General features: G+C 47.7%; 3 protein-coding genes across 4 annotated transcripts in view; 1 reads left to right on the plus strand and 2 right to left on the minus strand.

The window, feature by feature from the left end:
* Nucleotides 1-960: 960 nt before the first annotated feature.
* Nucleotides 961-14,592, minus strand: UBQLN4 (ubiquilin 4). 2 transcript variants are annotated; one of them, XM_080984251.1, is made up of 11 exons: nucleotides 13,951-14,592; nucleotides 12,283-12,434; nucleotides 11,267-11,499; nucleotides 10,007-10,269; nucleotides 9,682-9,840; nucleotides 8,298-8,520; nucleotides 6,932-7,071; nucleotides 6,106-6,189; nucleotides 3,931-4,046; nucleotides 2,947-3,124; nucleotides 961-2,262 (listed from the first exon to the last, which is right to left on the minus strand). In XM_080984251.1, the coding sequence occupies exons 1-11, from the start codon at nucleotides 14,131-14,133 to the stop codon at nucleotides 2,110-2,112; spliced, it is 1,884 nt and encodes a 627-aa protein (XP_080840377.1). In that variant the 5' UTR covers nucleotides 14,134-14,592; the 3' UTR covers nucleotides 961-2,109. The 2 variants fall into 2 exon arrangements, 1 of the variants encoding a protein (XP_080840377.1); XR_013980136.1 differs by lacking the exons at nucleotides 961-2,262; nucleotides 2,947-3,124 and adding an exon at nucleotides 5,543-5,750.
* A 133-nt stretch (nucleotides 14,593-14,725) lies between these two features.
* Nucleotides 14,726-19,346, plus strand: LAMTOR2 (late endosomal/lysosomal adaptor, MAPK and MTOR activator 2). The gene is made up of 4 exons (XM_080984356.1): nucleotides 14,726-14,885; nucleotides 16,026-16,188; nucleotides 17,807-17,896; nucleotides 19,085-19,346. The coding sequence occupies exons 1-4, from the start codon at nucleotides 14,818-14,820 to the stop codon at nucleotides 19,139-19,141; spliced, it is 378 nt and encodes a 125-aa protein (XP_080840482.1). The 5' UTR covers nucleotides 14,726-14,817; the 3' UTR covers nucleotides 19,142-19,346.
* Nucleotides 19,347-19,403: 57 nt separating this feature from the next.
* The window catches only part of LOC308464753 (uncharacterized protein), a 29,782-nt gene continuing 25,612 nt past the window's right edge, over nucleotides 19,404-23,573 (minus strand). The window contains exon 5 of the mRNA XM_080984340.1: nucleotides 19,404-19,873. Coding sequence (XP_080840466.1) covers nucleotides 19,863-19,873 — 11 coding nt within the window. The 3' untranslated portion in view covers nucleotides 19,404-19,862. The remainder of the gene's footprint in view (nucleotides 19,874-23,573) is intronic.

Raw genomic sequence — 23,573 nt, forward strand, 5'->3', positions numbered from 1 at the left:
TTCTATTGTATCACCCCTATAGAAATGCTTATGGTAGATGCAGCAAATGGGGCCTGTAGTGCAAATCACAAGAGAATCCTGTTCACACACCCCACCAAATGTGATCTGCCATATATGATAGAATCATAGAAGTGTAGAATTGGAAGGGACCTCGAGGGTCCTAAATTCTGGACTAAAGTATCAATGTCAGATGGCCATCCAAGCTCTGCTTAAAAACCTGCAGTGAAGGAGACCACAATCTCCCGAGGGAGACTGTTCCACTGTCAAACAGTTTCTACAGTTCTTCCTAATGTTCAGTTGCAATCTCCTTTCTTGTAACTTGAATCCATTGGACTGAGCTCTACCCTCCAGAGCGGGAGGAAAACAAGCTTGCTCCATCTTCCATGTGATATCCCTTTCGGTATCTGAGGATGGCTATCATTATCTCCCGCCAGTCTCCTCTTTGCTGAACATACCCAACTCCCCCAATCGTTCCTCTTCTTGACCCTTGGTCATCGTGATTGCCCTCCTCTGCACACATTCCATCTTATCAATATCCTTCTTAAATAGCAGTGCCCAGAACTGGACAGAGTTTTTCAGGTGCAGTCTGACCACAGCAGTATAGATAGGACTATTACTTCCCTTGACCAGGACACTATAATTCTCTTGATGCAGCCTAGAACAGCATTAGCTATTAGCTAATGGGAAAGGGATTAAAAATAAAAAAGGGAACCCATACGAAGTCACTGTGGCACAGTACTCTGATCTTTTAAACAATACGCTGGACTGGCACAAAGGCAGGAAAGCGATAGGTAGGTCTTGCCTTGAAGCAGAGTGAGATTATCCACATGTCATCCACTGATCTCCCTGCCAAGCACAAGGGAGAACTGGCTCTGTTCAACCAAGTGGGGAATGCCATGGCAGGCTGCATGCCTACAGAGAATAAATGAACTCCCCACACATACACAAAGAGAAGGGGGGTGGGGAGAAAAGACAGATGCTTTGTGCATTTTATTCCTGGATAAAAACTTGTAATTTCTGTTGCAGATTACACTGCCCTCAAGAGCCTCTTTAGCAATCAGATTTTTAAACACTCTGAACTAAAACCGGGGTGGGGGGTGGGAAGAAAGGGAATAAAAAGGGAGGGGGGGAGAACTATCAATAGCATCCCACAGATGTGAAGGATTCCCCAACCTCCCTTCTTTGCCCTGTTCTTTCGAAAAGCATGCAACACACAGACCACTCCACCAAAGTCTGCTGCATCAAAGCACCTTTGACTGGAGGACCAATGGCAAGTATTGGGAGTTGTGGCCAGGGAGAGGAGGGTGGAGAAAAATAGGAGGTCATATTTTTGGATGCATCAAGGAGGCAGCTTACATTCCAAAGGAGGGAGGCTGATAACAAAACATTATTCCAACCCAAGAGCCACCACACCTTATGAGCAGGACAGCTCAGCACCTCTTTCCAATGGCAAATGCTCTCAGGTAATCTCAGCCGCCCACTCCAACTCCACATCTTGACATCCCATAACCACTAAAGATAAAAGCAGGAAGGCAGCGTGATGCTCAAGTCCATCCAGGTTTGAGGCGCTGGAGTCACTGTGCAAAAGGACCACTCCTTTTTTCCTGCCTACTGGCATTTCCAAATCGTGTGCCTTTCTCATCACTATTGATGAGAAAAAGTCTTTTGAGTTGGTGTGAGCAGATAGTCCCTTCATATTTCACTTTTGGTCGGAAGGCAGGTGGGCGGGGGAGAAAAGAAATACAGCTTTTATATGATTTTAAAAGTGAGCTAATCCAACACAATTATTTGGGTTATCTGGAAGTTACACTTCGACCAGTTAGAGTAGGAGCTTCATTTTGGGGGCAACAGGGTGTGGGTGGAGAGGGAGGCAGGGGAGAAACATGTCTCAAAATGGCCATTTTTCAAGAACTGGAATCATCCATGCACAAGGCAGTTTTTGAAGCATTTCAGAGGAAAACATAGAACGGGATGCAATGAACTGAAGGGGGGGGGGAGTTGTTGTTCCAGTTTTTAAATTCATGGACAGCTGTCGGAGGGCCTGACAATGACAATCCTCGAGAGGTCTGTGTTTTGATATCATGTCGCAGATTGGAGGGGCCTACGATGTTAGGAAGGCTGGGAGCCCAAGAGTCTCTCGATGGCAGCGTTGATGTCTCCCCCAGTGGCAATGAGCGCCTGAAGGTTTGCCTCACGGTTGATGAAGCCCATTGCATTGAGCTGCTCAAGCTGCTGCTGGAACCGGACCTCTGGACTCTGCGCCTGCCATTGGGGGGGGGGAGAGAGGTGGTGAACTGTACAGCAAGCACGGCTCAAGGCAGCTAGTATGGCACAGACCAAGCGGCCTACTCAAACCCCTCAACTGCAACCCGTGTCCTCATGCACCCATGGCTTCCAGCAGCCCTTTCACACCCAGAAGATCACTGTAGTCTGCGGGATACTCTCTCCTGCAACTAAGACAGTATGGCCATTCCTGGATTGCGATAGCTTGACCAGTTGTCCATGCATTGGTAACCTCATGGTTGGATTACTGCAACATGCTCTATGGAGGAGCTACCCTTGGGGTTTATCCAGAGGCTGCAGCTGGTGTAAACTCAGCAACTCGGTTGCATGTGGGGACAAACTAACACCAGCAAATAACACTTCACTTGTAGGCTTTGCCCTGGCTGCCCATTTGCCCCATTTGCTACCAGGCTAAGTTCAAGGTGCTGGTACTAACATACAAGTCCCTATACAGCTTGGGACCACGGCCCTTGAGATGGCACTTTGTTTTTTATACACCCAGTAGCAGAGTTGAGAGAGGCTGTGCCAGACAGGAATAGAAAGTGCTGGGCTCTGCGATGAAACATCAGAGTCATGTTTGCCTGAGACTGCACTGCACCCCAACCAAAAGGGGTCAATGGAAGAAAGGACGAAGACTCAGGACAGAAATGCACCACTACCTACTTGAGAATTTGCACCGGCCAGTAGCTGGATCATGTGCTGCATGAGCTGCTGGTGGGGGTTGCTGTCCCCAGCTGGAGAGGCACTAGCAGGTGTTGAAGCGGAGGAGATGGGGGTCTCGGGGATTGTGCTTCCTCCGGCAGAGGGTGGAGGGACGCGAGGGGCTCCAAAAGTCCCAAGGCTGCAAGATGAGACAGGGAGAAGCTACTTAGCGCAAGGCAGCAAATCCCTGGGGGAAGGAGGCGGACTTTAGGGACCTGAAGCAAGCCTTGTGCAGAGGTTGGCCACAATAAAAATCACAGAGAGTGCTGCAGCTACTGGAACAGGAGAGATATGGTTAAGTCTGCCACAGATTCTTGGTTGTAGCCAGTGTTCAAGAGTTGACCCATTAATGTTAACTGATGTGACTAATTTGGGCCTATTAATTTCTGGAGTCTATTCAAAAAAAGAACTGAAACCTTGGAAATCTACAAAAGCAGGAATTGCTGTTTCCAGTTTGCAACACTGGTTGCATTTCAGTCTCTGCTTAAAAAGAAAAAATCGATTGATTCTCTCAGGCCTTTGCTGGACACTGATAGCAATTGAGTTATTACAATGCCAGTTTTGACTTAACCCTGGTTACTTTTGCATTCCATAAGCTAGGCTTAAATGCAATTTCCCCTTTTCTACACAGCCTTGTGATGTTAACATGAAAAGCAGTATAGAAAGTCTTAATAAGTAACGTAACAAAAAGCCAGAAACAGTATTGTCTTTACCCCGCCGTATTACATCACACACAGACTTTCTAGGAACAGGCTTGCCACATATATTGTTGACACAAACATTATGCATCGTGTTGTTCCCAGGAAGCCTACAGGAAGGACTTCTATGTTGATCCTCAGTAGTTGAAAGAGGGAGGAGCAAGAACCTCCTGCTGCTTTGCTGCCCTTCTTCAGAGGCTGAACCCTGCAGTAGTGCCCCCAAGGCCTGAGTCAGCTCCTACATTACCTGGAAACCAGTCCCGGGGCCTCCGTTTGCAGCGTTTGGAGCCCCTGCTGGATCTGCAGCAGGGCCTGCATGGCACGAGGGTTGGTCAAGATCGAGAGAGAATCAGGGTTCTGCATCTGGGGGTGGGGGCGACAAAAATCACAAGTGAGCCACCAGTTTCAAGGAAACTGTGGATTGCTTCTCTTGGATGTCTTCTACTCTGGTCCTTTAGTCATAAAGAAAGCTTAAGATTTGGGATACAATTCAATCACATCTTTAACGCATTTAACTAGTGCAATTCCAACCTTGCATGGTTGAAGGCCAGCTGGTTGAAACTGCACAAATGAAATGCACACCAGTTTTTTCCGGTGTGAAAAAGCTCTCTGCCTTGTACACCAGGCAAGAAGGTCCTCTTGGCACACCAGCTCTGAAAGCCTGGAAATGGTCGCATGAGATCTCTGATAGGCCTGTGCTATCTTGCATCCCAGAGCCGGCGTGCTGAGCAGGCCTTGCTCAGTAAGCAAAGCAGAGAGCTCAAAAGTTCTATGCTTTTGCTTACAGCTCAAGGCCCACTCAGCTCACTGACTCCTGAAGGTGAGGGGTGCTTGTGTGGGGGACGTTCCAAGGGTTTGAGTAGATGCAGTTTACCCGTGTAAAATTTGACGGTACTGTATTGGCTGCAGGAAGGGTTTGGCACTACTGCCAGTACCGTGAAACTGCTAGATTGTCACTGAACGGCCATCACCGTGTTTCTCTAGCAGGGGTGCTTAACCCACAGCCCAAATCTGGCCTCCTTCCACACCTCCCCACACAATTTGTCTTGTTATTATTACTTTAACAGTTTTACTAATGGCTACCGCTGTGATTTGATTATGCCAAGGTTTTTATGCCCCCTCCACCATGGGTCAAATGCAGCCCTCAGCCTGAAAAAGATCAGCTGTCCTATAGATTACCATTGTTCACTTATAACGTAGCTCTTGGTAAAATTCAAAACAAGCAGTTTTTCAATGTTAATGTCAATGTTTTCAATGAGCTTTCAGATGAGAGCTTAGCGATTCCGTCTCATAGCTATTCTAAACAATCCTATACCTAAAATATGACTATTTTATTAAAATACGATGGTTTCCATCCTGCATTTTATTCAAATACTCAATTGCGTTTTTTGCCATCTGGTGATATTCAACCTTTGGAGGGTTTTCATTGGCACTGGGCAACCTCCTTTTTCATTTTTTGTCCAGTCACTTGATACACTGGATTTTAATATCAGTTCAACTGCCACCAACTGCCACCAAGGCATGCCACTCCCTGTGTCTGTCAACTGTAGTTATTGCAGACCCAAACACAGTGGTAGAGCACACGATTTGAATACAAAAGGTCCCAGATTCAATCTCTGGCATCTCAAATTAACAACAGATTATTATCATTATCAATATGAGGCACCCAAGGTGGCTCAAGATAGGATCAAAAAAAATTGAAAAAACAACCACCACAAATCAATAAATCTACAAATAAAATGGCAGCAACAACAAACTCTAACAGAGAATGTAAACTAAATAATAGAAAGGGAACCAGACAAAAAGTCAGGAATGGAAAGGCTGCCTTCAAACAAGTTTTGCTTTGTTTTTCAACTAACCACAGTTTCTTTTTATACTTGAGCCCAACTGAACTGTGGTTAGCCTTAAGTATGGCATGTTGAAAACTGAAGCAAAAACTTCCAATATCTAACACGCGTGGCTGTGTCAAGAGTCGGAGTGGGGACCACACCAGCCCAATGCGGATGAACGTAATACTGAGTTTAGCATTCCATCCAAACCCCAACATCCAACTGGCCAAAGGGGTGCCTAGAAGAAAAAAAAAATATTATGATCCATCAGCAGGTAATGAGAAAGACCTTTCTCAGCCCAAAACAATGGTGAGCCAGTCCCAGGCAAATTAGACAATACTGATAGAGCAGGCCAAATATCTCTGCAGCTTCATAGGGCTGCCGCAAATAAATACTTTGAACAAGGACTCCCCAAATCCCCACAGCAGGGAGACTGCAGACCTGAAAATTATTATTGTGACATGATCACTAAAAGGGCCTGGTCAGTCCATTATGGATTTTTGTTCCTCAGCCTCTACACAAAGCTTCTTTGAAGTCCAGCCCTGAGTAAACTATTAATCCCGAAATCAAGGACAACACTGTTTATGCCGCACCTGCTGTAGAAAGGCAGGTAGCTGGAGTCGCAGGTGCTCCTGAAGCGGGGGGTTGCCGGCGAAGAGGGGAACATTCACCATCATCTGCAAAGAAACGGAAGAGCAAAGGCAGCTCAGGAAGGCGGAAGTTGCTATTCCTAGCGCATGTCCCATGCAGCTAGGCAACAGCCGCATATTTGATGCCACCAAAAGCACACAGATATAGGACCTTTTCAGTCTATTCCTGCTCCCTTTTTGGAAGATTCAGGACAGATGACAGAAAGTCTTTCTTCATGCAGCACGTAGTTAATCTATGGAACTCGTTCCCCCAAGAGGCAGCGATTGCCACCAATTTACATGGCTTGAAAGGAGGATCAGACAAATTCATAGGAGGCTACTGATCCACAGGTGGAGGCAGCAATGCTTCTGGATACCAGTTGCTGGAAACCGAAGGAGGGGAGAGGGCTCCTGTACTCAGGTCCTGCCTGCTGCTTTCCCACAGGCATCTAGTTGGCCACTTTGAGGGCCAGGATGCGGGCCACTGGACTGATCCAGCAGCAGGGCTCTTCTTCTGGTAGTTTTTAATTCCACATCTAGTAATCAATTCACATCAAGGGACCCATTCTGCAAACAGCACACACTGCAACTTGACTTGTAAAAAGCAAACGTGAAAGTGCAGGAGTCATGAGATTCTGCTGCAGATTTGTCAGTTACAGATATGAAATCGCTTTTGCTAAGGTAAGAGCGCTGCACTGCTAAACATCACACCAAAAGGAGGCTTCCTGGCTAACAGACCCCCCCTCCTTCACGTATTGGGCCCCATAAATGCAGATTGGGCTGTACTCACTTGTGCTGCAATGTCAGGGTACTGGCCTAGCGTCTGCAACATTGTACGCATGTAAGGGGCAGAGATCACGTTCTGCATGAGCTGGGGATTCTCTGAGATCTGCTGCAGAAGACCTTGCATCTCAGGGCTGCTGAACATTCCTGTAACAAAGGGGAGAGAGTTGAAAATTTAACAGCCAACAAACATGTAGCTCTGCCAACCTAGATGGGGCAAGATGCCTGAAGCTGCTTCCTGATCACACTCCAGAAACAAAACCAGGGATCTCAAAACAAAGTCCCAACATTGGGTTAAGTTCATTGAATTAAAAGGTCACTGGAAGCCTAGCCAACCCCCTTTCTGATTTTAACCCTTTGGCAGAATTCTGTTGGCTTTTGGTTTTTTACTGCAGTCACATGGATGTCTTTTTAAAAACTTTAATTTCAAAAAGGTATCTTTTTTTTACTGTAGCAATGAACAATATACGTAATGAGATCCCTGCTCTTTCCCCAACAGATACAAACCACTAAAACCCCCACAAAGCCTTTCCTAATTCAAAAAGTGTCATGACAGAGATAAACAGTTGTTTTGTGGGAATGATGGGCCAAATCAATGTACATTTTTTCACTTAATGCACATGCATGAAATACACAGAACGTGATTAACAAAACCTGATTTTCCCCTCCCTGTTGAGCCACCTATTGGATCCTTCCAGAAAAAAGGACCACCACAAGCTCATAATACATCAATAACAGGTTAAGTATGTTAAAGAGTTAAACAGAATTGACTTAACCTATGTCAATTACTTAATACCAGTATGCCATTGCATTAGCTGGTAGAAAACAGTAACAAGACTTATTTACTTACTGTTTCTTTATCCCACCTTTGTCTCCAAGGCGCTCAATGTGGCGTACATGGCTCTCCTCCTCATTTCATCCCCACAACAGCCTTGTGAGGTAGGTTAGGTTGAGCAGCACTGACTCCCCATAGCCAAGTGGGGATTTGAACCCTGATCTCTCAGGTCCTAGTCCAACACTCCAACCACTATGCCAAATTGGCTCTCACTGGCTCAGCAACCAGATTTTGAGGTTGGGGGTGACAATGTTTTTTCCTTGTCACCCATGAGAGCCTCACACTAAAGTAAGAGGGGTTTTCCATTCAATTGAGCAATAATCCCGGTTCTTAAACTGTCACCGTGGCAGAGTGGAAATGTCAACCGATTCTCATCTCTCCGGAACAGTCAAAAATCTTCAGGTTAAGCAACCACAGAACTACCACACTTCGAAATGAAGAGCAATTCTGTAATCTAGAAAGGCCAGCTCTGAGTGCAAACGCGCAGCTGCCAGGATCACCTACTGCCCCTCGGACTCCACGCTAGCTATGTACGTACCAGATCCTAGGTTGGTTGCGTTGATCCCCAAAGGGTTGGAGACGGTGGGTGTGCTTTGGCTTGTCACCGAGCCGGTGCTCCCTTCGCCGCTTGGCGCCTGGCCTTGAGAGGCAGGCGTGGGGCTCCAAGGGTTGGGCAGCGGTTCTCGGTTTTCCGTCCGCAGGGGCTGTGAGTTTGAGGTGTCGGAACTCCCGGCCAAGGCAGAGAAGGGATTATTGCCAAACTAGACAGAGAAGATTTAGCTCAATGAGTGACTCTGCAAACTCTCAGACGAATTCTGCTTCTCGGGATTAGCAAGAAAATGAAATGAAGGTGTGCTGGGATTACAAAACAGAGCTTTGATTTAAACTGCAGGTTTCACCAAATACAGTGGTGCCTCGCAAGACGAAAAGAATCCGTTCCGCGAGTCTCTTCGTCTTGCGGGTTTTTTCGTCTTGCGAAGCAAGCCCATTAGAGGTTTAGCGGCTTAGCGCTACAGTATTAGCGGCTTAGCCGGCTTAAAGATCAGCTGGTAAGCGGCTTAGCCATCAGCTGATAAGCGGTTTAGCGGCTTGGGAAAAAGGGGGGGAAAGGAAAAAACCCCGCAGGAACTCGCAAGCACATAGGAAATTCGTTTTGCGAAGCACCTCCAAAACGGAAAACCCTTTCGTCTAGCGGGTTTTCCGCCTTGCGAGGCATTCGTCTTGCGGGGCACCACTGTAGGTGTTTACCATCTGCTACGTTATTTACTGTAAGCAGCCCTGAGTCTCTGACTCTATTCAGACAGCACACAAACCCCACTTAAGGAGCATACCTATGATTTGGTGTGACATCTGAACTGACAGACCATGGTTAAACCCGTCAAACAACATGGTTTAAACAAACTCTGGTTTGCAGACCAGCAACAGCTTGATGTGATCTTTGGAAGTGACAAACTATAGCTTTTGCCCTGTCACCACAGAAACAAAGAGAGAAAATGAAAACAACCATCACTAAAACTTGGATGCTTGCACACTTGTAACCACAGGGCTGTATCTTATCCTAGTCCTACTCAAAGCAGACTCATTGAAGTTTATGGATGTGACTAACTTAATTTTGAGGACTTGATTTGCATACTAATCTTTGAAAAGCACAAACAGTTTTTGCCATTCACCTCCTACACTGATCTTTGTACAAAAATCCCAGAGTGAATTACCTAATAAAACTCTTAAACAATTTGGCAGGATTCATATCAAAACCGCAGAACATCAAAGTACTGCTGTGCTCATGAAGGCTAGGGAGGTAACCAGTCACAGACATTTATCAACTTGTCTGAGGAATTTGCAATAAACTTGGTGAATCTTGTGAAATCTTAATTAAATGAGTGTTTTGTTCTGCTTAGATAGGACAGTCAGACCTAGCCTACCTGTTCCCTGGCAGCACTGAACATGGGCTCCTGAATATCTGTGTACATCCGCCGCAGGGCATTGTACCCTCCAGGGATGCTCTCCAAATTGCTCAGGGCTCGGTCCTGGTTGCGCATCATCTCTTGCATCATGGCAGGGTTACGTGCCAACTCCATGGTCTGAGAAGAGAAGGGCAAACAGAAAACCATGAGCAGAAATATGACAAAAGCAGACAATAATGGTTTGGGCTCTGAACTATGGTTAGTGCAAACCATGGTTTGGTGCGATGCCTAAAACAAAGTTCAAAGACTGCCTCAAGCCACAAGCAGGGAAACAACAGCCCACCTGGCGCATAAGCTCAGGGTTGTTCAGCATGTGGCTAATCTCTGGGTTGCGCTCCATCAGCTGTTGCATCTGGGGGTTGGCCATGATCATCTGCCGCATGAAGTCTGGGTTGGACATCATGTTCTGGACCAGGGGGTTCTCCATGATCTGGGAGAGCATCTCTGGGTTGGACATCAGCTGCCGCTGCATCTGCTGCTGAAGCTCCATGAAGTTTGCAGAGCCCATCCCCAGGTGACCGAGTCCAGCAATGCCGCCAAAGCCAGCTGAGAGAAGACAGAAAGAAAGGAAGCATGAATGAGAAAGGTCTGCCTGGGGCTGAATGGCTAAAACCTAAGGCCCATCTCCCTCTTGCTCCTTCTACTACCGACACAGAGCCATTGGTGTAGCCAAGGGGGGCAGGAGGGGCAGCTGCCCCCCCAAATCAATCAAAATCAGAGGTTCTCCCTCCCCCCCCCCCCCAATAAAAGCCAACAAAAATCCTGGCTACACTCATGCACAGAGCTTACTGAAAAGGCAGGATGAGATATAACAACCACAGCTCTTGCTCTCTGGGATCTTGCTGTGCATCAGACCCAGCAGCTCAACAACCCTTAGAGGCAGGCTCAAAAGACCCATAAGGATAAGAGCATGGGTAGGCAAACTAAGGCCCGGGGGCTGGATCCGGCCCAATCGCCTTCTAAATCTGGGCCGTGGACGGTCTGGGAATCAGCGTGTTTTTACATGAGTAGAATGTGTCCTTTTATTTAAAATGCACCTCTGGGTTATTTGTGGGGCATAGGAATTCATTCATTTCCCCCTGGAAAATATAGTCCAGCCCCCCACAAAGACTGAGGGACAGTGAACCAGCCCCCTACTGAAAAAGTTTGCTGACCCCTGGATACAAGTGTGAATAGACAAAGCTGGGGCTCCTGCAAGTGGCCAATTTTCACATGCATCATGTGATTAAGAAGGTTTTCCCTTCAGTATTTCTCTTAAGCTTTTAAAACTCAGGAGTCCACTTATAAACCCACTAATCCATCTGGAGCACACAAGCCACCCCATTTTTTTATTCTTCAGTTTTCTTTCTGTCATGTTTGCACTTTTGTTTGTTTTGTTAACAAATCAATAAAGCAGAACTGCCTGCCTTGAGATCCTCAGACCCTGGAACTCTGCTCTCACGCCTGCTGGAGTGGGAGCAAAGACCCAAAATGTCCCACTGGTGCCCAAGAAGACAGGAAAGCCAAAGGCTAACCCGAGCAGAAGAAACTCAGCAACGCTCACACAAGATGGAGGTGGCTCCGCCAGGGGTCCCATCTGCTGCCGGGCCTGGCGTGGCTCCCAATCCGCTGCTCCTCCGGCTGCTGCTCCCTACATCAGAGAGCGTGTTGCTGGATGTTGAAGGCTGAGGTGGGGCTGCAGGGGAAGCAGGGGCTGCCGAGGGAGTAGCAGCAGCAACAGAAGTAGCAGTAGCAGGAGGAGGGGAAGCAGCAGGCGCCACTGAAGGGTCTTGAGTCCTGCAAATAAAGGAAAGTGACAGGTGACGACACAACTGTTATGTGAACATATAGCTCTCCTTGAATTTAAAAGGAAGCTACTATCTCCCTACAAAGTACATTAGAGTAATTTAGTGTGTGTGCTCAGCAACTCTTAGAACTCTGAATTTTGCAATGGGGAAGCCCAAGCCACACACAGTTAGGTCTATGGCAGGTGGGGGTGGCTACTCTTCTTTCTCATCCTTAAAAAAAGCCATCAGTAAGGTAAAAACAGAAGAACCCACAGATAAAACAACAAAGGCCAATAAAAGGGCTCTTAACTACTATGAACTACTACTACTACACACACACTCCAGTAGCCACCCAGCTAACCACCAAATGCAGGGGCATCCAGAGGAATGAAGATCTTATTCAGTGGGCAGCTTCACAAGGGAGACAGCAGGATACATAGGTCCTGAAATAGGAGAACATGTAATTTACTTTTGAAAGTACTTCTGGCTGACACCACCATAGCATTCCATGTTTTCCCCTGGATATTTATGTTTGTTATTTAAACCTGCTTGTCATCCACTAAAGCCACACTACGTTGTTCTCTTTTACTATGAATTCAATATGGTGTTTTTATCTGTGTTTTGCATATTTCAGTTTGTATATAAACAAAGAGGCAAAGAGGAGCTATTTATTCAGAAGGTTTTGAACCAGTCTTTTGAGGGGTGTGGGGAAGCTGTCACTTACTAAGTGGCATATCTGCAATATAAACTAAAGCTGACTGAATGGGCCTGCTTTTCAGAGGGAAGCTCTTACTTCTGTGGAGTTTTGATCACCAGATGCACCGTCAGTCCATCTTTGATCCCGTGCTGATTCAAGGTATCCCCATCTTTCAGAATCTTCCCGGCAAAGATCAGAACCAGCTGATCCTGTTTGGCTTTAAACCGGCGGGAAATCTCTTCTTTAAACTGGAAAAAAGACATTTTAGAAGGTTAGGCTTTCCACAGACATTCTTGCTGTGGTCAAGAAGGCAAAGCGGTAGCAACCCTTATCCCCTGCTGGTCTATTTAGTCTTCCCGCCTCCTGGCTTCACCTTACCAAACACTGTTTCTTCATCCACACAGCACTCTGTCTGCTTTCTCCGCCCTTTCCCTTTTCATCCTAACCTGACCACCTACATCCAGGCAGATTCCTGTGATGCAGGAGCTCCACAGGTCAAGTCTCACCCCCGCTATGAACACATAAGCTCCTCTAGTTACTCGGTCTCTTAGCCCCCCTCCCACCCTGCAATATGGGGAAACTAATACTGCCCTTCCCATCAGGATTATGTGAAAAGCTTCAAACATTCAGCGAAGTTATTACATAAATCAGCATTGTCCAACCAGGTATCCTGCAGATGTCTGCAGTACAAAACATTCAGAGGGCACCAGAATGTTTTTATTACTCTCTGCCACCGCCCCTCCAAGCCCCAGAGAAGGCTTCAACTCATTCAAAATTTCCCCCTTTTTCAATGCATCATACACCCCAGAGAGATCTGCAACAAACTCCTGGATCCACTCAGCTGTTGTCTATCTTCCCCACAAGGTGGCACTCTCATCTTCATTTCTTCTCTTTCTCCCCTCATTATCCCACCTCAACCACTCCAGATTGTTCACATTCTCTTCTCCAGGCTTTACCCATTCTTCCTTTCCCCATTCTCTCCCCTCTCAGACAACTCCTCAAGCCTGATCTGCTTCATCACTATTTCTCCCTCTATGTTGCAGGAAAGAAAAGTCCGCTTGCTTCCTTGCCCAAACACTTTGCCTTGCCCAACCCACCCTCATTTCCTTTCACTCTGATCGACCCCATTCACCACCACCCAAAACCTGGGTGCTTATGTTTTATCTCTGCTCCTCTTCCACCTGCTTCTCTTCAGGAACCCATTCCACCGCCTTGTCCTGAGCCCGGCATGTCTTGACGGAGGAAGCGGGGAGGAAACGGGAGTCTCTGGCTTCCTTTGCCCGGCGAGGCCAGGGGGCCTCCCGAACCCACTCCTCGCGCTAAGCTTCCCTGCGACCCTCCTGCCCTGTAGATGGTGCAGCTGAGGATGCTGTTCCGCGCGCGAAGCATCCTTGTATGCAGGCAGCCCCAAGCGGCTCCTTCCCCAAATCCCACCCATCGGCGCCTTTTCTGTTGCGAGGGCGACCGCGGACCCTCCCCCAAAACAGCCCACCCCTCACTTCAGCTCCGGGAGGGGTGGGTGGGCGCTCCACCACGTGACTCTGTGCCGCGCGGGCTGAGAGGTGGGGGGGTGCCCTCCCCCCAATCCTTCCAGCGCCTCAGAGCCCGCCTCGCCCCTTTGTTCCTCGCCGCCGCCGGACAGTAACGAAAAGGGGAAGGAGGCGGGGCAGATAACGACACTCCCCGCGGCCTCTCGCAGATCCCCTGACCTCCGCCCGCAGAGGCTGAGGGGTCCCGGCGAGAGCTTCCCCGCCCCCGGCTGACCTCCTTGACGGAGACGCGCTCGCCGGTGAGGATCTCCTCCTTGTCTTTCGGGGTCTTCACCGTCACGCGGATGAGGAGCCCCCCCGGGCCCGACTCGGGGCCGCCGCCCCCGCCTTCTCCGCTGTCGCCGCCGCCTCCGCCGCCACCGGCCGAGCCGGGCCCGCCGCCGCTCAGCTCCGCCATCTTGGCCGACCGCCCACCTGCCACCGAGGCGGTAGGGCCAGAGAGGCGCCGCTGCCTGCTGCTACCATAGAGACGCGGAAGCCATCATTTCCGGTTACTTTAAGAGCACTTCCGGCGAAGCAAATTTTCCCCCCAAACTCGACTCAGGATTCGGATTGAAGAGCCGTACAAAATACGGATAGGAACTCGGCGCCTCCGTGGGAAAGGCCGCCGCCGCCATTCTGCGGTTCTCTCACAGATTTTGTGGACGATCGGACGCGGCGCCGCATTTGCCATCTTCGTGGTGGAAGCGGCCCTCCCTAGTGTCACCGGAAGTGCGCGATAGGGAAACCGCTCTTCACGTTCGTGGCCTAACAGAGATAGGAAAAGTTGAGAGTCACACACAGACGGCCACTTTTGGGTTTTTAAAGGGATCTCTGGCCTTGGCTGTTATTCTCCGCTCAGAGCGAAGAGAGAATTCAGCAGGAGGAGACGAGAGAGGGCGGATAGAGCGGCCCTCCGCAACGTACCTCCTAGGGACAAGTTGCTGAAGCCTTTCCACCGGGGACGGGGGGGGACCGGAAGTGATGTTGAGATGGAGAAGACTACAATTCCCAACATGCCCCGGAGTTATTTCCTTGTTGGGTCAGCTGATGCGAGGCTTCGCCCTGCTTTGCGAGGGGAGCGTCTGGCTAGAAGGTTGTGATGCTGCGCCCAAAGGCCCTCACGCAGGTGCTAAGCCAGGCGAACACGGGAGGAGTCCAGAGCACCCTGTGAGTACTTGGGCAAGCAGAGCTGGTGGGGCTTACTCGCGAGTCGCAAGGGTTGCACTGCAACTTATGGAACTCACCGCTTCAAGGTGTATTTGGCTAGCTTTAATAATAATAACCACTTAGAGGGAATCTAGGAGGGGAGCTTTATATTGCTGCACATAATGAAGCATTTGAAAAGGCTAGCAAAAGCAGAATAAAGGTAAAGGGACCCCTGACCATTTGGTCCAGTCGTGACCGACTCTGGGGTTGCATGCTCATCTCGCTCTATAGGCCGAGGGAGCAGGTGTTTGTCCGCAGACAGCTTCCGGGTCATGTGGCTGCATGACTAAGCCGCTTCTGGCGAACCAGAGCAGCACATGGAAACGCCGTTTACCTTCCCACTAGAGCAGTACCTATTTATCTACTTGCACTTTGACGTGCTTTTGAACTACTAGGTTGGCAGGAGCAGGGACCGAACAACGGGAACTCACCCCATTGCGGGGATTTGACCTGCTGACCTTCTGATCAGCAAGTCCTAGGCTCTGTGGTTTAACCCACAGCGCCACCCGCGTCCCTTACAAAAGCAGAATACAGTACTCTAAAACGCATGAAGCTTTTAACATGCCATTTGAGGGTATCGTTTATCCCAAACGAAGATTGAGACTGATCCATGCAAACACCAGTACAATTCCAGCTGCCGTATTCATTTCAGCCTTGTAGTCTTTTCTTCAGTAGCATAAATGTTGTAAATCATGGTTTAACTACTCTAGAACTTCAGGCTTGAATTGGTCAAGAGAGTGTGTTTTCTGTCTCTTTCTGTGTGTGCAGCTGTGCATATATAATTTTATATAGCATTTCGGTTCCTTTTGTTAGCAAATCATACTTGCAGTGTGTTTATGTGTGTGTACTGGACTGCTACACTTCAGGCTGCAGAGGCTGAATTAAAGCAGTACGTTGCAAATAGTTAGGTGCAGGTCTGTAAACATGACTGTGCAAAATGTCAGTTGCGCATGCTGTTTTAATTTGCTGCATGGACATTACCCTCCTATGAGCGCCCATCAGGTTACAAATAAAAGTATCTGTTAATCTCTTTCAAAATCACTTTTAGACATAGACACAATTCTCTAGGACTATTTAATCCTCTTTGCTGTTCCTCTTTAGCCTTCTGAACAATGAGGGCTCTCTCCTTGCATATTCTGGTTACGGAGACACAGATGCCAGAGTCACAGCTGCCATCGCCAGCAATATCTGGGTGGCTTATGACAAGAACGGGCACCAAGCGTTCAATGAGGATAACTTGAAGTTCATCCTAATGGACTGTATGGTACGTATCATGAGGTGTTGAATATCCTGGCAACCTCTGCTGCTGCTGGTTCACTGGGATACCTTGGTCACTGGGAACATTCATTTCAGGGATAGAACAAAACCTCAAATCCCCAGGTATGGCTGGAGGCACACCTTTGTGGCAGCACATTTTTCCATGCATGATGAAATGGCACATCTGGAAATCTTTGAGGAGCGATATTGGAAGGATGGAACAGGGTGGTTGTGGGATACCCTGTATACAGTCCGGCCTCTGTTAGCGTTGGGCTGGAGATCGACAAGAGGCTAGAAGATACAGCTGGAGTCAGAACATGGCTTCATAATCACATTTTCTTGCTTAAGAGTGGCTCCACTACAAGGGAGCACTTGCTTGGAGAGGTTTCCAGCAGCTTTTCCACCAACCTGCAGAGAAAAGCTTGGAGGGTGGAGGTGGGAAAGTTGGCCCATGCTGTGCACTGAAGCCCTGGCAATCTGCTGATTTAATGGTGCATGCAAAGCCCTCTGCACAGGGTTTTGCCCAGGGATTTGCAGGTGTTGCTGATCAGCCCCTGTGGGGTTTGCCCTTCTGGATGTCATGGCAACAAGGAGGCAAACTTGCCAGCCACTGTTTTGCATGGTGACTTAATTCATAGAATTGTAGAGTTGGAAGAGACCCAATGGTCCTGGAGTCCAACCTCCTGTAATACAGGGAATTGAGTCCGCATGTCTGTTGAGGGGGCCACTTGAGGTCCTCAGCTGCCCAAATTGCTACCTGGTGAGTGCGAAGTGTAGTTGGGCTGTGCATTAGCCAACAGTCACAATAGGTTGGATGTATTCATCTCATGGTGGTGAAGCAAGCCCTGTAGGCATCATGCAGCCTGGAGCTGCTCCAGCAGGCACCAGAGGAGGCCTGTGATGGGGACACACAAGCTTCTGCTTTAAGGAATTCATTTATTACACTGATATCCCAGCTTTCTTGCAAGGAGCTCAAGGCGGCATACATAATACTTCCTCTTCCCATTTTATCCTCACAACAGACCAGGGAGGTAGATTAGGCTGAGAGGCAGTGACTGGTCCAAGGTCACCCAGGAGCTTCATGGCGGAGTGGTGGCAAGAGCCCCAGTCCACTATAACCTCACTGGTAGACGAAGGTAGGGGGTCCAGAATCTCCCTTCATTGTGGGACACTTTCTTCAGAGCTCTTTAAGGGGGGGGGGGCTTGCCCATAGGCTATATCTAGCATTCCCAAATGGCTTTGTGGCCCCAGGTCCACCTTTTAAAAAATATTATTATTTCAGAGGATTACCAATGAACTACTATTACTATTTCAATAGTGTAGAAGAGCTGGTGGGCAAGCCTTCTGGAAAGCAACCTTGATAGGAGTGGTTTTCACCACTCCCATTTTTCTGCACTTTGGCCACGACCAGTTTGCCACACAGCCCCCAGAGGATGAACATGGCCCTTGGCCCGGAAAAGGTGTGCTGTCCCCGTATTAAAAGTGCCAGAAAGCTTGTCTGAATTTGAATAGGGCAACACCTCTGTAGGGTGAGAAACCTGAATGCCCTGCAGTCTGTGAATATTGTGCACTCATATTCTCTATCCTCTCTACCCTACCCTGCACAATGCATAAAACGACCCAAGGAGGGCCGTGTTGCCATCACCCGCGTTGCCAATCTGCTCCTGTGCATGTATGCGAAAGAGACGGTGGGATTTGGCATGTTGAAAGCCAAGGTAAGGGGTCAACTTGCTCCTGGTTTTATTACTTTTATTCTTGTGGGGCAGCCCATCTTGGAAGGTGACACAAGTAAAATAACTACTTCCAGAGAGTGTCTCCTTGTAAGAGATGCAGCAACACATCCAGCCAAGAACCTTTGGTGCTTCCTCAAGGCAGCTTATTGGGGACTCTTCTCTTCCTCCATCCCACTCATAGCATTTTATTGCAGGCATTAAGGTCTCTGGGGTCTAATTCATACACATACACCATTTGACGGTTTTACATTTGATTTCTATACACTTAGGTATGGTCCATATGTGTCTGTACATCATTCGCTTACTATACTGTTCATAGAATTGTAGAGTGGTAAGGGACCACAAGAGCCATCTAGTCCAACCCCCTGCAATGCAGGAATCTTTTGTCCAACGTGGGGCTTGAACCCACAGCCCTGAGATTGAGTCTCATGCTCTACCAACTTGAGCTACGATTAGCAACTGAGTCACCTCAGCTCATCCTGTTGAAAAGCTCCGCATTTCATGTCATGAGAGACAACGGCTTCATTTTTACGTACCCCAAACTGGTGTTACAAGTATGTGAAGCGGTGAGATTTGGGCTTGTGGATGCTTTCTGCCTCCTCCCCAGCCAGCACATGGCCACAAGGAGTTAGGAAGCTTCTGCTTTTCAACAACTACAGTGGTACCTCTAGTTACAAACTTAATTCGTTTAGGAGGTCCTTTCTTAACCTGAAACTGTTCTTAACTAGAGGCGTGCTTTTGCTAATGGGGCCTCTTGCTGCTGCTGCGCCGCTGACACACGATTTCCGTTCTCATCCTGGGGCAAAGTTCTCAACTCGAGGTAACTCTTCCAGGTTAGCGGAGTTTGTAACCTGAAGCGTTTGTAACCTGAGGCGTTTGTAACTCAAGGTACCACTGTACTCTTGTTGAGGGCGATGCCTGAGCCAGTGCCCAAGTTTGCTTTACCTGAATTCTGCAGAGGAGGTGGGCACACAGCCAACCAATTCTTTCAACCCTATGGGGAGGGCTGTAGCTCAGTGATCCCCGGCATCTGCAGATAGTGCTGGGAGAGAACCCTGCCGAGCCTCTGTCAATCACTGTAGGTAATACTGAGCTTGGTGCACCATTGGGCTGACTGTATATAAAGCGGCTTCCCAAGTTCCTAACCCGCCTGTCCTTGTGTTTTCCCAGGCTCAAGCTCTGGTCCAGTACCTCGAAGACCCGCTCACCCAGGTGGCTGCCTCCTGAGCAGGTGATGGAGGCCAAAGGTGAGGCCGACCTGCTGCACCCGTTTCCTGTCGGGAGCGAGTTTCAGAACAAGCTCTTGCACCGAGGTGACCCTGTGGACTCTTACTTCTCTGCAGCCTTGATGAGCGCTGGGCGCAGACACTTGAGTGTGTTTCAGTAAAAGGAAAATGGCAGTGGGAGGGGGAAATAAAAAAGCGTGTTCTTAGCCATTTGAGTCCAGTCTCTCTTTTGAGGAAAGTTGGAATTTTCAAGAGGGGGAAGTTGCTCCTCTGCATTGGCAGAAACATCCGCCTACCATCCTGTACATATTTGACCTGGAAATAAATCCCATAGAACGCAGTGGGGCTCGCTTACAAATTAACCCACACAGCTGCTCAAGTGTTCCAGACTCTGAACCTGAAAAGTTTGGAGAAGAACTGATCTGGACCCAGGCTTTCTGGAAGCATTTTCCTGCTGTTAAGCAAGGGGATTCAGTACTGAAGGGGAACCACCTGGTGGCAGCAGAGGAGCAAAAGACATTTCCATTCCTTTCATATTTTGCTTTTAATTGGCCAATTCCAGTAATTCCTTTCTGCAGCTGGTGCTGGGTTAGTTTCAAGGCCAGTGACACCTTCCTAAGCCTGCCTTTGCTGTGCTAATGCTCTTGAGAGGAGACAGGTGGTGTTGAAAGACTTGGTAGCTGGGTGGGGTGGGTGCCTTCATTTAACTCTTCCGAGAAGTGTCAGTTCTCCTCTTAAAACAGAAAGGTGGACTCATTTCTTGCTTAGGGCTAAGTTGACAGATGGGGGAAATCATTCAGTAGGGGTTGTAACCAATGCAGCACTAATGACTTTGCAAAAAATAAATAAATTCCTCACTCTTTCCATCCCACCCTGTACACCCCTAAGTCTGTCCTGGGGTTTCCCCCAACCCTCCAGAGTGGATGCAGGGGCGCACCAGGGAAGAAGGTCCATTGCACAAGCGTAAATTCTTGCACTGATGGGACATATTAGTTGGATACAGCGCTGTGTGTGTGTGTGTGTGTGTGTGTGTGTGTGTAAGTAACCGCACACACACTCCCCAAAAGTACATTTTCTGCCTCCTCCTCTCCACCCTTTCACATCAACATTTTGGTCATAATTGCACACTAAAGTGATACTTGTCTGTGCAGATCTCCTGGGAACCTGCATCCTGCCTGCCTGTCTGGGCAGGGTCCCAAATGAGCCTGTCCTTTGTCAACTCTGTCTCTTACGTGTGCACCAGGAGAAGCCGATTTGTCTTTCGGATGCTTAGTGTGCCAAAGATGCTTCCAGCCTAACACAGCTGGCTGGCGTGCTTGCTTCTGCACCCTCTTGCGTTTTGTCACCTTGTACGTCAGGATTGCAAAGCTGCATACTTGGGAAGGAGCCCCCTTGAATCTGTGGGGCTGACCCAAGTGGCCAGGTTGGTGAAGACTGCTTTATGGAATTCCTTCTACAGATGGAACTATCAGAGATGAACTGGTCTGGTCAGTCTCCCGTCAAAGGGGAAGAGGGTGCCCTTGTTCCTGGCAGATGTATGCTCCAAGTGTCTTGTCCCAAAGCTTAGTTAACTTTTGAACAAGAGCAATTTTCAGCCCTGCTGGGTGTTTCCCCCGCAGATTGCAGCAACCTGCGTGTGTGGTTTTGTGCTAATCTCCTAGTTGTTTCATTTTGCATCTTCTCATCCTGTCCAAAATGAATCTTTTTAACCACGTGGAAAGAGGGATTTGGGTGTCTACCTTCCCAAATGCCAGGAGAATTTCTGGAACAATTGATTCCTTCCTGTCCGTGTGGTTATCAACTTAAGCTTTACGACACTGTTTCATTTCACAATGCGGAATAATCTGCTTTCCCCCCATTCATGCTGCTGCTTGTTGCCTGAACCTAAAGCAGTTCTGGAGGTGGCTATTACGTGGCTAGATGAGAGTTCAGGGACCCAGCCAATGGAGATCTAAGCTTGATGTGATACAAATAACCAAAGCAATGCATTTTTGATGTGCAAAGCTGGAACCTTCAGTGATTTCAAAATGCTGCTTTGTCACATTTTTTGGCCTTTCTGGTAACTTGTCACTCAAAATCCTGATTCTGGACTAGGGGATTAAAATATATATCTATTAAAACAAGAAAGTTCACACCGGTTGGGAGTTTTTAGTTTAAATAAGAGGTGACAAAAAAATTTTTTATAAAACTTTCAGGACAGAAAAAATGAAAGCTCTTCTTCATGCAGTGCATAGTTGAACTATGGAACTCTCTGCCACAGGAGACAGTGATGGCCACCAACCTGGATGGCTTTAAAAGAGGATTGGGCATATTCATGGAGGAGAAGGCTATCAAAGGCTACTAGCCATGATGGCTATGCTCTTCCTCCACGGTCAGAGGCAATTAATGCTTCTGAATCCCAGTTGCTGGAAAACACAGGGAAGAAGAAGAAGAATAGTAATGATTTATTATTTATACCCCGCCCATCTGGCTGGGTTTCCCCAGCCACTCTGGGCGGCTTCCAACAAAACACTAAAATACAATAAGAAGAGTGCTCTTGTGAACAGGTCCTACTTGCCAGCTTCCCACAGGCATCTGGTTGGTCCCTATGAGAACAGGATGCTAGACTTGATGTGCCATTGGCCAGATCTTGTGTTCTTAACTTAAATGTCACTGACATCCTTAGGCTCTTGAATCCACAATTCAGAGGGGCCACATCTGAAGCATGGTTTGAACCTGGTTTGGCCCTCATGCTTTCCCCAAAACTATTTGGCAAAGTGGGCTTTTGCAAAGGAGTTCCTTCCCCCCAACCTTTTTCATGCTGCTCCAAGGTCAGCTGAGGCTCTGAAAAAACCGGTTTCTGCAGGGGCATTAGAAAGCAGTGTGAGATGGAGGTAGGATGGAGAAACACCTGCCTAGAGAGCTCCTGCCCATAGCTTCAGTAACTACAAACCCTGAAGTTTGGGGTCTCCTCCAAACCTGTGTCAAAGTTTTGCAGTGTTCAGTGTTGTGTTTGATGTGTCAATTACTCAGATTGGGGGAGGGGCGCTGCAAAACGCAGGGTTATCGCTGCAAAATGCTGCAAGAATTTGACACAGGTTTGGAGAGAATCCCAAACTTTGGAGTTCAGAGTTAATGAAGTTCCTGTTCATCGCTGTAGACCAGGCTTGGGCTTCATGGTCTGACTCTTGTTTGCATGTGGTTCAGTCTGGAATGGTCAACTTGCTCTGAATTCTGGTTCTGGAAAAGTTGCTGCCAGGACCTTTTAACATTCACCATCACCAAGAAAGCCAACTGCTCCTCCTGTGACCATTCTCTTTTTCCGGTTTGGATGTGGTTTATTTTTCAGTTGCAAATAACGTTATCTGGAAACTTTTTGAAATCGTAGATTCTCTGAAGTGGAGGCTTCTCTCCCCCCCGCCCCAGAAGCTTGTAAACCTGAAGTATTGAGCCTTCTGGACCTTCTCAGTTTTACCACTCCTCACCTCCCCTCAGGTTATAATTCCAACTCCTTATATATCTTAGGCTTCTCCCTCTTCAACATTCCACCCTTCTGGTCTGGTCTAACAGGATTAGTTTTTCAGGTTTATGACAGGGAGGCTAGGAATGAAGCCCGACTACAGCTGCATGGCTGACAACAACATATACACTGGTGTATCTGAAGAAGTGTGCATGCACACAAAAGCTTATACCGGAACAAACTTAGTTGGTCTATAAGGTGCTACTGGACAATTTTTTAATTTTTATTTCGACTGCATCAGACCAACCTAGCTACCTACCTGAATCTGACAACAACATGCAGGCTTCTCAGCCCCAGCAGTTGCTACTTCCCTTTTATTGGAATGAGGAACCAAGTTGCTAGCTCTCAAGATTGTGAGGAAATGCCTGAAGGCACATCAGCAGTTTTTGTTAATTTTAACCCTCAATGAAACTCTTAAGTGTTAGCGTGATGTACAGTGTTAATCATACTTGAAGTAAGCCACTGAAGTCTTGCGGCAAGTCCATTAGAGTCGCAGAGTTTTTGAATATGGCAATCTGTATTAAATAATGTAGGCCAGAGACATACATACACTGTTAAGCATTATAATTCTGTGGTTTTCAAGTTGTATGGGTGTGTGTTTTTCATTAATGTTACTGTCAATTGTTATAAAATGTTTAAATGGTCTGTTGACTGCAGATGAGAGCCCCTCCCTTTATTTGCAATATATGGCAGTCATAAACAGTGATTCATAAATGCTTCTTTAAAACGTATGCTTTTACTGTGTCCCACACTCACTAAGCTTTGGGAGAAAGTGCTGGACTATATAAACAAGACACTATGAGGAAAAAATTTAAGATTTTCAGAGGTGAATTTGCTCTTGAATATACCCACTGTATGGAAATTGACAACAGGACAGCAAAAATGGATTCTACGTGCTCTAATGGTGACCAAGAGACTGATACTGATGAACTGG

This window comes from Podarcis pityusensis, assembly GCF_964106645.2.
Source record: "Podarcis pityusensis genome assembly, chromosome: 16".
Classification (NCBI taxonomy): domain Eukaryota; kingdom Metazoa; phylum Chordata; class Lepidosauria; order Squamata; family Lacertidae; genus Podarcis; species Podarcis pityusensis.